This window comes from Siphateles boraxobius, unplaced genomic scaffold, assembly GCF_051911475.1.
Source record: "Siphateles boraxobius isolate OS27281-9 unplaced genomic scaffold, OSU_SipBor_1 151, whole genome shotgun sequence".
In the NCBI taxonomy this organism is placed as follows: domain Eukaryota; kingdom Metazoa; phylum Chordata; class Actinopteri; order Cypriniformes; family Leuciscidae; genus Siphateles; species Siphateles boraxobius.
In genome coordinates, this window is record NW_027508757.1 from 72,343 (window position 1) to 85,000 (window position 12,658).

Below are 12,658 nucleotides of genomic sequence, written 5' to 3' on the forward strand. Positions count from 1 at the left end.
TTTGTTTGTGATATATCTTTAATGTTTCAGTGTAAAGTTGCATTGGCACATTTCTTTCACTTGTTTAAAACAAAGTGAAAAATGCAATTTAGCTTATACTAATTTATCTTGCTACTTTTACTGAAACAAAAGAAAAAGCTTACAGATTTTTTAATTATTTATTTGCAGTGGACTGACCATAACCTAACTAAGCGTTTCATAGTTCAGTATAAGTTCATCATGAGGATGTACAGTGGCACAAAAGTCTGAGAGCACTAATTATTGATTCCATGCCGCATGTTAAATTCTTTACAAATTATTATTTTTTTTTTCATTTTATAACTGAAATATTGAGGTTTTGAGAATGTAATTCTTTGACAGTGTCATGTGACCTAAACCTGATGATCATGATGTTTTCCAGCAAGATCCGAGATATTCCAGAGAGCTTCACTGACAAACATCTGACAGCCAAATGATCAATGACTCTTTACTTTTTTGACCAGAAATCTGTACTGAAAAAAAAAAATAGCATTCTAATATAGTCAGATTTAAAAATAGTTAAATGAAAAAAAAGGAAAAAAAATATTTCATATTTTACAGTGGTTGAACTATTTTAGAATCCTAAAACTTTAAAAGGTAAAATAAAAAAAAGAATATTTAATGGTATATTTAAGAAAATCTAATGGTCTCAGACTTTTGGAGCCCACAGTAAAACTCACTCAAATGCCTGACGGATCAAAATGCAATGCCTAATATTGTTTATTTTGAAATGCAACACTTTCGCACTTTGAGTGACTGTTCTCAGAGATTAGGATTATCACGGCCAGTAAACGCCACACGTTTCCTCTGGGCTCCAGACAGCTAGAGGTCGCTCTCTCCGTACAGGACCGTAGAGAACGCCGTGTAGTCCAAAGCCCCCTGTTCTCCATCAGGTCCTTTATACGGAGGCATCCTGGAGATGCAGTACTCCGCCTGATCCGGGGGCAGTTCCCGACGGAGCTCATCCACCAGAATATACGGCTGGAATCGCATGAACAGGCCATTGATGAATATATGCATGCTTATTGATTATGCAAGGTATTTTAAAAAAATATTTAGGCCAAAAATTTAAGATTACATTTACATTTATGCATTTGGCAGATGCTTTTATCCAAAAAGACTTACATTGCAGTTCACGTTACATTCTTATTAGTTCTTGCTTTCCCTGGGAATCAAACCCATGACCTTGGCGTTGCAAGCGCCAACACTCTACTGTTTGAGCCACAGGAAAGCTTAAAGGGAATTTTTATTTTGATTCAAATTAATCTGAATCCCACGCAGACAAAGTCTTTGTGACAAAAACGCCATTTTTGCTTTTTTTAAAGAAAATTACCCACATTCAAATGTTGATAAAAAAGAGCACATGAAGCTAGAATAAGATGTTTTTGTTTGTTTGTTTAAAAGCAGAAGCAATGTGTTCTTTCTTTTGATATTTTACGTGTTCAGATATTCATACAACAAAATATTCAGGGGGGCATGAAATTGTTGTACAAAAATATCAAAAATGGCTGGCAACTTTAAAAAAAACTTAATGTAACGCATATTCATCAGTCATACATGAAACAGATATTAAGGACAAGCCATTTGAATAAATGCATTTTGAAAACATTATTATTAAATAAATTCAAATAGATATTAATAGTAAATAAACTATGCCATGAGGACGCATGACTGTCAAATATGCATCGCATTAAGATTATTTTAAAACTGTAATCCAAATAGATGGGCATTTATATGCAATTCAAATAAATAAATCTAAAACTTTGACGTACGTGTGTGTGTGTGTGTGTGTTTATTGACCTTATCCGCAGCCAGGATCCTGAAGGAGGCGACGACCTGCTCCGAGGTGTCCGTGTCTCCGGTCTCACGAGTCATGAAGTCCACAAAGGCCTGGAACGTCACCTTACCGGAAGCGTTGGGATCCACCAAATACATGATCCTCGCAAACTCAGCCTCACCCTGATAAACATCAGAGAACATTCCTGAGGATCTTTACATAGACAACACAGACATGAAACGCACGTGTGCAACGGCGTCTGAGATGTTAAAAGGAGTAGTTCACTTTCAAATAAAAAATTCCTGATAATTTACTCTCCCATATGTCATCCAAGATGTGCATGTCTTCCTTTCTTCAGTCGAAAAGAAATGAAGGTTTTTGAGGAAAACGTTACAGGATTTTTCTCCATATAATGGACTTCAATGGCAACCAATGGTTTGAAGGTCCAAATGTGAGTTTCAGTGCAGCTTTAAAATCTCGACACGATCCAGCCGAGGAATAAGAGTCTGATCTAGACAAACAATCGGTCATTTTATAAAAAATAAATAAAAATTATATTATTTTTAACCACAAATCCCCGTCTTGTTCTATCTCTGAGATGCGCCATGCATTACGTCATCACGTTGGAAAGGTCACGCGTGACATCGTTAAAGGTCCCATATTGTACAACTTTCTGAAGTTTTATTTTAGGTTTTGATGTCCTTAAAAATATATATTTGTGGTATAAGAACCTAAAACCATCTCAATATATGTTTACAGCTCCTTTCTCAGGAGCTCTGCCAAGAGCAGCTCGATTTTGGCCCGTCTACTTAATATTCATGAGCCTCTCTTCTGATTGGCCTGTTGTTTTCTGAGTGACCCACCATTGGTGGGGGCGGAGACTGTAGTTCTGACATCACAAATATACGGAAGTCACAACGGCTCGTGAAAAGGCACAGGTACTTTATGCAGGCTGTGTGCATTTGTCTGTGGATCGACTGATTTGAAACATATATGGCAGTTTCATAACCCGTCCTCATGAAAAAAGACAGGAAATTTCAGTTGAGACAATATGGGACCTTTAAAGATCCAGGATATGCACACGTAAGGACCATTTTAAACAATAAACTGACACAAATACATATAAATATGTGTCATTCAACACACAATAACTTCCTGCTCCAAACTTGTAAACACTGGGTCACGTGACCTTTACCCTTTACAACCTGATGACATAATGCGTCATCCCAGAGATAGTACAATACAGGCATTTAATTATTATTATTTTAAAATTATTATTATTGTTTTTTCTATCATCTATTTCTCATTTATTTTTATTTTTTCTTTGTTTTAGTTAGTTACGCATTGCTAACTTCTTCCTTTATTCTATATGCTCAGATGACATTGTACATGTTGTTGTTACATTTTGGACACACATGTTTGCCATTTTGTTACAAAATTGTATCCCATGATTTTCATCTCTGTATTTTTTGCAAGCACAATAAAAAAAAAAATATATATATATATATATATATATATATATATATATATATATATATAATACAGTCATTTGTGTTTAAAAAGTATATAATTTTAATTGTATTATAAAATGACCGATTGTTTCGCTAGATCAGACTCTTATTCCTCGGCTGGATCGTGTCGAGATTTTAAAGCTGCACTGAAACTCACATTTGGACCTTCAAACCGTTGGTTGCCATTGAAGTCCATTATATGGAGAAAAATCCTGGAAAGTTTTCCTCAAAAACCTTCTAGAATGACATATGGGAGAGTAAATTATCAGGACATTTTTATTTGAAACAAAAGTGAACTAATTCTTTAAGGCTCCTCTGTAGGATATGATCATTTATTGATATACTTTTAACCCCAGTTACAGAAATACATATATCAGATGTTGTGTTTCAGAAACCATATTCAACATGAGAATTCATGCAGGAACATTATAAGTTATTTTACCAGATCATAACCCATCGAGATCAGACAGGCCCTGAAGTCATCAGTCTCCATGCCTCCCTTCTTCTTCTGCGAAAACCAAAAAACAAATGTTGAAATAGAAGTTTGCATTTACATTTATGCATTTAACAGATGCTTTTATCAAAAGAGCCAACAATATTCGTAATATGCAATGCCATATACTGTATATACTAGTAGATGATGTAAAGTAACTGCATACAGGTGGATGAAAAATAAAGCGTAAGATGAAAGTAAATTGAGTTAATTTTGATTTCATGTGGCTTTAACAACATAGAAAGAAGTGTGTGTCAAATGAACACAATAAGCAACACTAAACTACTTTTTAGAAATGCAAGTTCTGGTCACATGACGTACAGGTAAAGGGTGTGGTTTAGTTAGTAGTACCTGTGTTAGTTTGGTTTCCTGTTTGGCTGAAGTTAACCAGTCAAACCTTCTGCAATATATACACACATAAAAACATGTTTCTATTAGTCAGGATCAGTTAGCAGTGAGTTAGAGATTAAAGTGCCCATTTTATCCTCAAAAACAGTTCTTCTGGGTCTGCTAGAACACATTAACATCATTTCTGCATGCACCCTCTGCTCTGATTGGTCAGTCAATTACAATCTGCCGTGATTGGTCAAGCACTTTGTGTGTATCATAAATATAACGTCCTTTACCATCAAATAAAGGAAACTAAAATAAAACAAGCATAATAAACTCAATCTGTTAAAGTCACCATGAACATTTTTATTTATTTATTAAATATTGCAATGTTTTTTGTAAATGATTTATCGGTGTATATCATTATTGTTTTAATAATCTTGAATCAGAATAACTTCCTCTTGCAAAATCTCTTCTCTGATGGCAAGGGCGGGGCAACCTGTCACTCAGATGAGATCAGCCAATAGCAAACCACAACCATCCAATCATCCAATCAATTCCCCACAGACACAATCAAGCCCCGCCTACATTTGTTCTTGTTCCAGAAGTGTTTCACTCGTATATACGGCACAATAGGGGAGAACAGACTAGCTTCCATTCATACTTAAAGTTGACAAACTGAAGGCAATCTTCTCATACTGAACTATGAAGTCCACTACAAAAACATAAATAATTTAGAAAATGATGTAGCTTCTTCTTTTGTTCCAGTAAAATCTAACCTTTTTAAAGTCCCCCTGTAGTCAAAAATTTTATCCCTTAAAACTCATCTTTAATCACCAAAATTACATAATTTAAAGTTTTTTTCCTTGAAAATAAATTTGTCTTAAACTATCTTGAATGTCTCTCGACACCCTTGCCTCTATTAGTATGCGTGGTTCTATGAATATGCAAATGAGCCCCGCCTCCACTCACTCACTCACTCAGAGATCCACTCGTTGACGATCACACGTTGATCTGATTGGTTACAAGGTAGTTTGTGACGTCAGAAACACCAGCGATTTCAAAGCGTGTTTTTGAGACTGTCTTTGGTTCACTGCAGTTTTAAGCAGAAAATACTCAGCAATGCTGTCGACTTATGAACTTACACATGGTTTGTCTTAAAGCATATTAAAAACACCACATAGACATATAAACAACATTAAAAGCTGGATTTTCACCACAGGGGGACTTTAAAATGAATTAGCTAAGCAAAATTAAACATGATATTAAGATCAGTGTAAAGGTGTGTTTGTAGTGTTTGTGTTACCCGGTCGAAGTGTGTGAAGGAGGATCTGAACTCGTTGAGCTGCTGTTGGCTGATTCCTTTAGCGTCGCGCGTCAGAATCTGAGTCTCGATCTCGTTGATGGTTCGAGCGATCGTAGTGAGCAGAGACTCCCATCCCACACGAATGTGCTGAGGAGAGACACGGGACACTGAAGGAGTGATGTTACACACACACACACACACACACTAACCCGACCCCTAAACTTACCCATCACACACACACACACTAACCCGACCCCTAAACCTACCCATCATCACACACACACACACACACACAAACACACACTAACCCTAAACCTACCCATCACACACACACACACACACTAACCCGACCCCTAAACCTACCCATCACACACACACACACACACACACACAAACACACACTAACCCTAAACTTACCCATCACACACACACACACACACTAACCCGACCCCTAAACCTACCCATCACACACACACACACACACACAAACACACACTAACCCTTAACCTACCCATCACACACACACACTAACCCTACCCATCACACACACACACACACACACACTAACCCAAACCCTAAACCTACCCATCACACACACACACACTAACCCGACCCCTAAACCTACCAATCTCACACACACATACACACACATATCTCTACCTCCATGGTGTAGTTGGTGTGTTTGTTGTCGAATATGAGCGACTCCTGGATCAGCTGATGGTCTCCCTCCAGTTTGTCGATGTTGTGTTTGTAGCTGATGATGTCATGCTCGTATTGTTTGAGTGTGTTCATCTGATCTTCCAGTGTGACGCCCAGATCCATCGAGCTGCGAGCGATGTCCTGCACGACACACATTTAGTGTGAGTGAGTGTGTGTGTGTGTGTGTGGGGGGGGGGGGGGGGGGGGAGTGTATGTGTGAGTGTATGTGTGAGTGTGTGTGAGTGAGTGAGTGAGTGAGTGTGTGTGAGAGTGAGAGTGTGTGTGTGTGTGTGTGTGTGTGAGTGTGTGAGTGTGAGTGTGTGAGGGAGTGTGATTGAGTGAGTGTGTGTGTGTGTGTGTGTGTGTGTGTGTGTGAGGGAGTGTGTGTGAGAGTGAGAGTGTGTGTGTGTGTGTGTGTGAGGGAGTGTGTGAGTGTGTGTGTGAGTGAGTGTGAGTGTGTGAGGGAGTGTGTGTGTGTGTGTGTGTGTGAGTGTGTGTGTGTGTGTGTGTGTGTGAGTGTGAGTGTGTGAGGGAGTGTGTGTGTGTGAGTGTGAGGGAGTGTATGTGTGAGTGTGGTGTGAGTGAGTGTGTGTGTGTGTGTGTGTGTGTGTGTGTGTGTGTGTGTGTGTGTGTGTGTGTGAGTGTGTGTGTGTGTGTGAGGGAGTGTGTGTGTGTGAGTGTGAGGGAGTGTATGTGTGAGTGTGCTGTGAGTGAGTGAGTGAGTGAGTGTGTGTGTGTGTGTGTGTGTGTGTGTGTGTGTGTGTGTGTGTGTTTGTGTGTGTGAGTGTATGTGTGAGTGAGTGAGTGAGTGAGTGAGTGAGTGTGTGTGTGTGTGTGTGTGTGTGTGTGTGTGTGTGTGTGTGTGTGTGTGTGTGTGTGTGTGTGTGACCTCCATGCGTGTCTGTATCCAGGGTCCGATGGCATTGGCTTGTGCTGCAAACTGTCGTCTGAATCTCTCGTTCACATTCTGTCGTGACATTTCCTCCTGTAGAGCGTTTCCTCTCTGAGGAACCAACCTCTTCACCTGCCAAACACACACACATATATATAGTATGTATATGTAGTGCAGTTCACTGTGGACACACACACACACACACACACATATATATATATACACTCACCTAAAGCATTATTAGGAACACCATACTAGTACTGTGTTTGACCCCCTTTCGCCTTCAGAACTGCCTTAATTCTATGTTGCATTGATTCAACAAGGTGCTGAAAGCATTCTTTAGAAATGTTGGCCCATATTGATAGCATAGCATCTTGCAGTTGATGGAGATTTGTGGGATGTAGATCCAGGGCACGAAGCTCCCGTTCCACCAAATACCAAAGATGCTCTATTGGGTTGAGAGACTGTGGGGGCCATTTTAGGACAGTGAACTCATTGTCATGTTCAAGAAACCAATTTGAAATGATTCGAGCTTTGTCACATGGTGCATTATTCTGCTGGAAGTAGCCATCAGAGGATGGGTCCATGGTGGCCAAAAAGGGATGGACATGGTCAGAAACAATGCTCAGGTAGGCCGTGGCATTTAAACGATGCCCAATTGGCACTAAGGGCCTAAAGTGTGCCAAGAAAACACCCCACACCATTACACCACCACCACCACCAGCCTGCACAGTGGTAACAAGGTATGATGGATCCATGTTCTCATTCTGTTTACGCCAAATTTTGACTCTACCATCTGAATGTCTCAACAGAAATCGAGACTCATCAGACCAGGAAACATTTTTCCAGTCTTCAACCGTCCAATTTTGGTGAGCTCTTGCAAATTGTAGCCTCTTTTTCCTATTTGTAGTGGAGATGAGTGGTACCCGGTGGGGTCTTCTGCTGTTGTAGCCCATCCGCCTCAAGGTTGTGCGTGTTGTGGCTTCATAAATGCTTTGCTGCATACCTCGGTTGTAACGAGTGGTTATTTCAGTCAAAGTTGCTCTTTATTAGCTTGAATCAGTCGGCCCATTCTCCTCTGACCTCTAGCATCAACAAGGCATTTTCGCCCACAGGACTGCCGCATACTGGACGTTTTTCCCTTTTCACACCATTCTTTGTAAACCCTAGAAATGGTTGTGCGTGAAAATCCCAGTAACTGAGCAGATTGTGAAATACTCAGACCGGCCGTCTGGCACCAACAACCATGCCACGCTCAAAATTGCTTAAATCACCTTTCTTTCCCATTCTGACATTCAGTTTGGAGTTCAGGAGATTGTCTTGACCAGGACCACACCCCTAAATGCATTGAAGCAACTGCCATGTGATTGGTTGATTAGATAATTGCATTAATGAGAAATTGAACAGGTGTTCCTAATAATCCTTTAGGTGAGTGTAGTACGTATATGTAGTGCAGTTCACTGTGGACAAACAAACACAAACACACACACACACACCTTCTCCCAGGACTGGTTGATGTGTGCCGGTGTGATGTCGCAGTAGATGTTGGTGGGTTGGCTGGAGATCCCGTAACTCTGCGTGATCTTCTGCACTTCACTGTAGATGCTGAGGATGGCCTGTCGCTCGCTGTCGGCCTCGGGGAGCGTCGTCTTAAACACATCATGAGCCGACAACAGATTCTGCAGAGAGAGAGAGAGATCATAATCATAATGTTCAGTTCATACAGTTCATATAGTTGTTCATATAGTTGAAATACAGTTCATACAGAAACTGTAAAATATAATTCCAGGACTTTCAAGGACTTTTCAAGCAATACTCTTTCGTTTTATTTTTTCAAGCACTACAGTAAGAGATCTTGTTTATCAAACAATATCTTTCTTTATTATCATTAAAATTTAAAAAAAGAAGATAAATAGATGAATAAAATAAACAAATAAAACAAAATGGCACAAAAAAAGTGCAGCAGGTGCAATGACTGCGGTCACTTTAAACATTGACAGGATACTATGACAGAGATATCGCTTTCCTTATTCAAACTGATTTTTTTCTCCCATGAATATATGATTGACCAAGTACCTATTCGTAAATATGGCTGTTTTCAAGGGTTTTCCAGGACTTTCAAAAAGTCAAATTCAAGTACTTTTTAAGCACTTTGTACAAACCCTTATGATGTGATGTGTTTGTGCATGAAACAAGAAAATCAATGACCAAACATGTTGAAATCTGTTGTATGTGAAAAGTGTGTTAATGAGATCATGAGTGTGCAAATTAATGAAACTTTATGAAGACAAACAGTTTTGTCTTCAGAAAAAATGCTGAATCTACCATCATGTTTTAAAGGTGCAGTGTGAAATTTTTAGTGGCATCTAGTGGTGAAGTTGCGAATTGCACCCAACAGAAGTTATGGTGGCCGTCAGGAAGTGATGTCGTCGTCTGACGGTACTGATCCACTTGTCCGTGCGACACTTCAGTCGCGCCGCACTCCACTTTATTCCTATGGGTGACGTCACGCGACTTTAACGCGCCCGCAAAGCATCCCGGGAAGGCGGCGCTTCATTTGGAAAAATGCTGCACGTCAAAAAGCTGGCCGATGCCCATCTTTATGTGCATCCAATATCAAATTGTGGATATTGTGGGACAGGTACAGCATGGAAGAGGGGGTTTTGGGCTCAGTTTAGCTCCTCCTAAATGGCACAAGGCAGGCCCAGCTCAAAGGAGGAAGCTGGTTGTCAACGAGGTGCGAAAGCAGGAGGAGAGGATGAGGTGTATAAAGGCCATTTCCCAGGCCAAGCAGGGAGAGTGGATGAGATGGGAGAGTGTGGAACAACGCAAAATGGGCTGGCAAGACCTTTGGTCAATGGAAGAGAGTAGGATCAGTTTCCTTATTAGGTCAACATATGATGTTCTCCCATCACCGCAGAACCTAAACCTCTGGGTAGGAGAGGATCCCTCTTGTCCTTTGTGTTCATCACCTGCCACATTAAGGCACATTTTGACAGGATGTAAGGTGGCTCTTAGCCAGGGTCGGTTTACTTGGCGCCATGACCAAGTATTGCGATGTTTGGCTTTAGCATTGGAAGGCAAGCGCAGTATGACCAATAAGTTGCCGCCTGTTCTAGCAAAACATTACACGCAGAAGACAATATTCCTCCGCCCAGGCGAGTAACCACCAAGAAAAGGTGCTAACACCAATTCTCGCCCAGGACAACTGGAAGCTGCTAGGGACTGGAAGATGCTGGCAGATCTTGATCAACGGCTTATTTTTCCACCTGAGATTGCAACCACTAACCTACGACCAGATATTGTTTTGTGGTCTGGATCAGCACGCGTTGTTCAACTGATAGAGTTAACAGTGCCATGGGAGGATGCGGTAGATGAGGCATATGAGAGGAAGAAACTGCGGTATGCTCATCTGGCCACTGAAGCAGAACAGCGAGGATGGAGAGTCCAGGTTTATCCAGTGGAAGTGGGTTGTCGAGGTTTTGAGGCACACTCTACAACCCGGCTCCTCAGAGACGTCGGATTCAGTGGCCAAGAGTTGCGTCGCACAGTAATGAACTTATCTGAAGCAGCAGAAAGGAGCAGCAACTGGCTGTGGTCGAGACGGAAAGATTCTAGCTGGCTGTGTACAGGCCGCCATGCTACGGTTTCGTAGAATTCTTGAAAACTTGAAGAGTCTGATGGTTTATTTGTATAGGTTGTATAGTATTTACAGTCATTACGTTCCTGTGTATATTGCATGAATGACGGGTGGTTGGGCAGATATTGTGTTTTGCGGTAGGTGGTATGCCATACGGAACCGTTGCCACTGAAACTGCATATTAACGCGCCAGTGGGGCTCGACAGCCTTAGTCAAACGGGTTGGCGCGTATGGTTGGGTTGCGGAGAGATTGTGGTTAGGTCTCAGCAGCAGGAGGGATGTGGAGGTCAGTAAGCTGGGCTGAGTTGAGTGGGGGACGGAGGGGGGTGACTCTGGGACGCCAGAGTCACTGTCGAGCCCTCTTGAGGTGTCGTGGGCTAGTCGACGAAACACTGATGACGGAAGGTGCCCACTTGAAGACCCTAGAGATGTTCCCTACTCCGCTCAATCCAGCCGGTTGTCATGGGGGGACCGAACTGAGGTTGAAACCGTTGTGTGTGCTGACGCGTGTTAACACTAGACAGAAGGAGATTTACATCACCATATGGAAAGAAGCGTAAATGGATGGAGAAGCATAGGTTACTGTAAAGCTATGTCTTAGTTGGTGCTTATCTTGGCGAAAGCCAAGCATGAAGTTTTAACATCTACTCTCGTGTAATGGAAATCATACAAATGAATCCGTCAAACGCGACGCGTCTATCCAATAGAAGTAGTCTCTCGAGGGGCCTTTGTTCTAGACTGGCCGCTGGGTCAAAACCACGCCCATAGCGGTAAACTTGAGGAACGCCCATCACCCTACAAATGTGGAGAGGCGTGCGACACCACGCTTCAGTCGTGTCGCAAAAGTGGATCAGCACCGTCACCTGTCCGTTCAACACTTCTCTCACGCCGCGCTCCGCTTTATTCCTATGGGTGAGATACGCGACTTTGTCGCGCCCACAAAGCATTCCGGGAAGGCGGCGCTTCATTTTGAAAATTGTCGCGCTTCAAGAAGCTGGCCGATGCCCATCTTTATGCAAATGAAGTCCATTGAACGCGAGGCGTCTATCCAATAGAAGTAGAGCATATGGAGACGGAGGGATGTCTCTCGCAGGTCCTCTGTTCTGATACGCAAACATTTCCCGCTCGGTCAAAACCACGCCCATAGCGGCAAACAGATGAACGCCCATCAACGTACAAATGTGGGGAGGCGTCGCGACACCACGCGACAGTCGTGTCGGACAAGTGGATCAGCACCGTGAGACAGCAGAGAGTAGCAGTTAAGCAACAAAGTTTCTTTACAAAGATAAATTAAGAGATTAGGTTTACTTAATTATTCAGTAAAATGATATGTTATTGCCCATGAATGAATGAACAAACGATCTAAAAAAAAATGTTGTGTATAATTGTGTGAAATGTATGATGAAAATTGGCTAGCAATTTCGCCCAGCAAATACCAAGAAATAGGTTTCAGCAGTTTGTGTTTCGACTACACTTGCAAAATCAGCTACTTTTTATTAGTACAAAATCGCTGTCAATCAAAAGGAGATGCAGTTTTTCGACAGAGCCTCCAGTCATCACGCAGAAGCCCAGAGTCCAGCCAATTTATCCAATGACCGTGTAGTTTCGAAGCACTGAAAAAACTGTTGAAAGCAGCGCCACTGAAGTCACGGACGCTCGGCCTTTCACAGGGAAACGCACTGAGACTCCGGGAATGAATAAAGGAAATCGAATCTGCTATATGAAGCTGATTCTGAACGCACTCGTCTTCGAGTTGCATTTTTAGTCAATAAAATGTTAACACAATAGTACATATTTGACCATTAATTTTTTGACACTACAGTAACAGGGGAAGCCGAGCTTCCGTTTCAGTCTTGAAGAAATCTCCACTGATATATGTAGCCTACAGTGATAGGCGTCGTATTCCTATAGTAGACGTGTATCAGAGTCACTGATGCAAGCTTCACTAACATGACCTGCCAGAACTGACGCTACGCTTTATGATAATGCATT

General features: G+C 41.6%; 1 protein-coding gene across 3 annotated transcripts in view; it reads right to left on the bottom strand.

Annotated features, from left to right (window-relative positions):
- LOC143738770 (alpha-actinin-2) overlaps positions 1 to 12,658 on the bottom strand; it is a 43,366-nt gene continuing 30,708 nt past the window's right edge. For 2 of the 3 annotated variants that reach the window (XM_077230829.1, XM_077230828.1), the window contains 7 exons: positions 8,523 to 8,705; positions 7,024 to 7,158; positions 6,096 to 6,275; positions 5,436 to 5,582; positions 3,749 to 3,814; positions 1,819 to 1,977; positions 1 to 999 (listed from right to left, as the gene is read on the bottom strand). In XM_077230829.1, the coding sequence (XP_077086944.1) occupies positions 841 to 999; positions 1,819 to 1,977; positions 3,749 to 3,814; positions 5,436 to 5,582; positions 6,096 to 6,275; positions 7,024 to 7,158; positions 8,523 to 8,705 (1,029 nt within the window). In that variant the 3' untranslated portion in view covers positions 1 to 840. Of the gene's footprint in view, positions 1,000 to 1,818; positions 1,978 to 3,748; positions 3,815 to 4,150; positions 4,200 to 5,435; positions 5,583 to 6,095; positions 6,276 to 7,023; positions 7,159 to 8,522; positions 8,706 to 12,658 lie in introns of all 3 variants that reach the window. The other variant, XR_013204025.1, reaches the window with a different exon arrangement.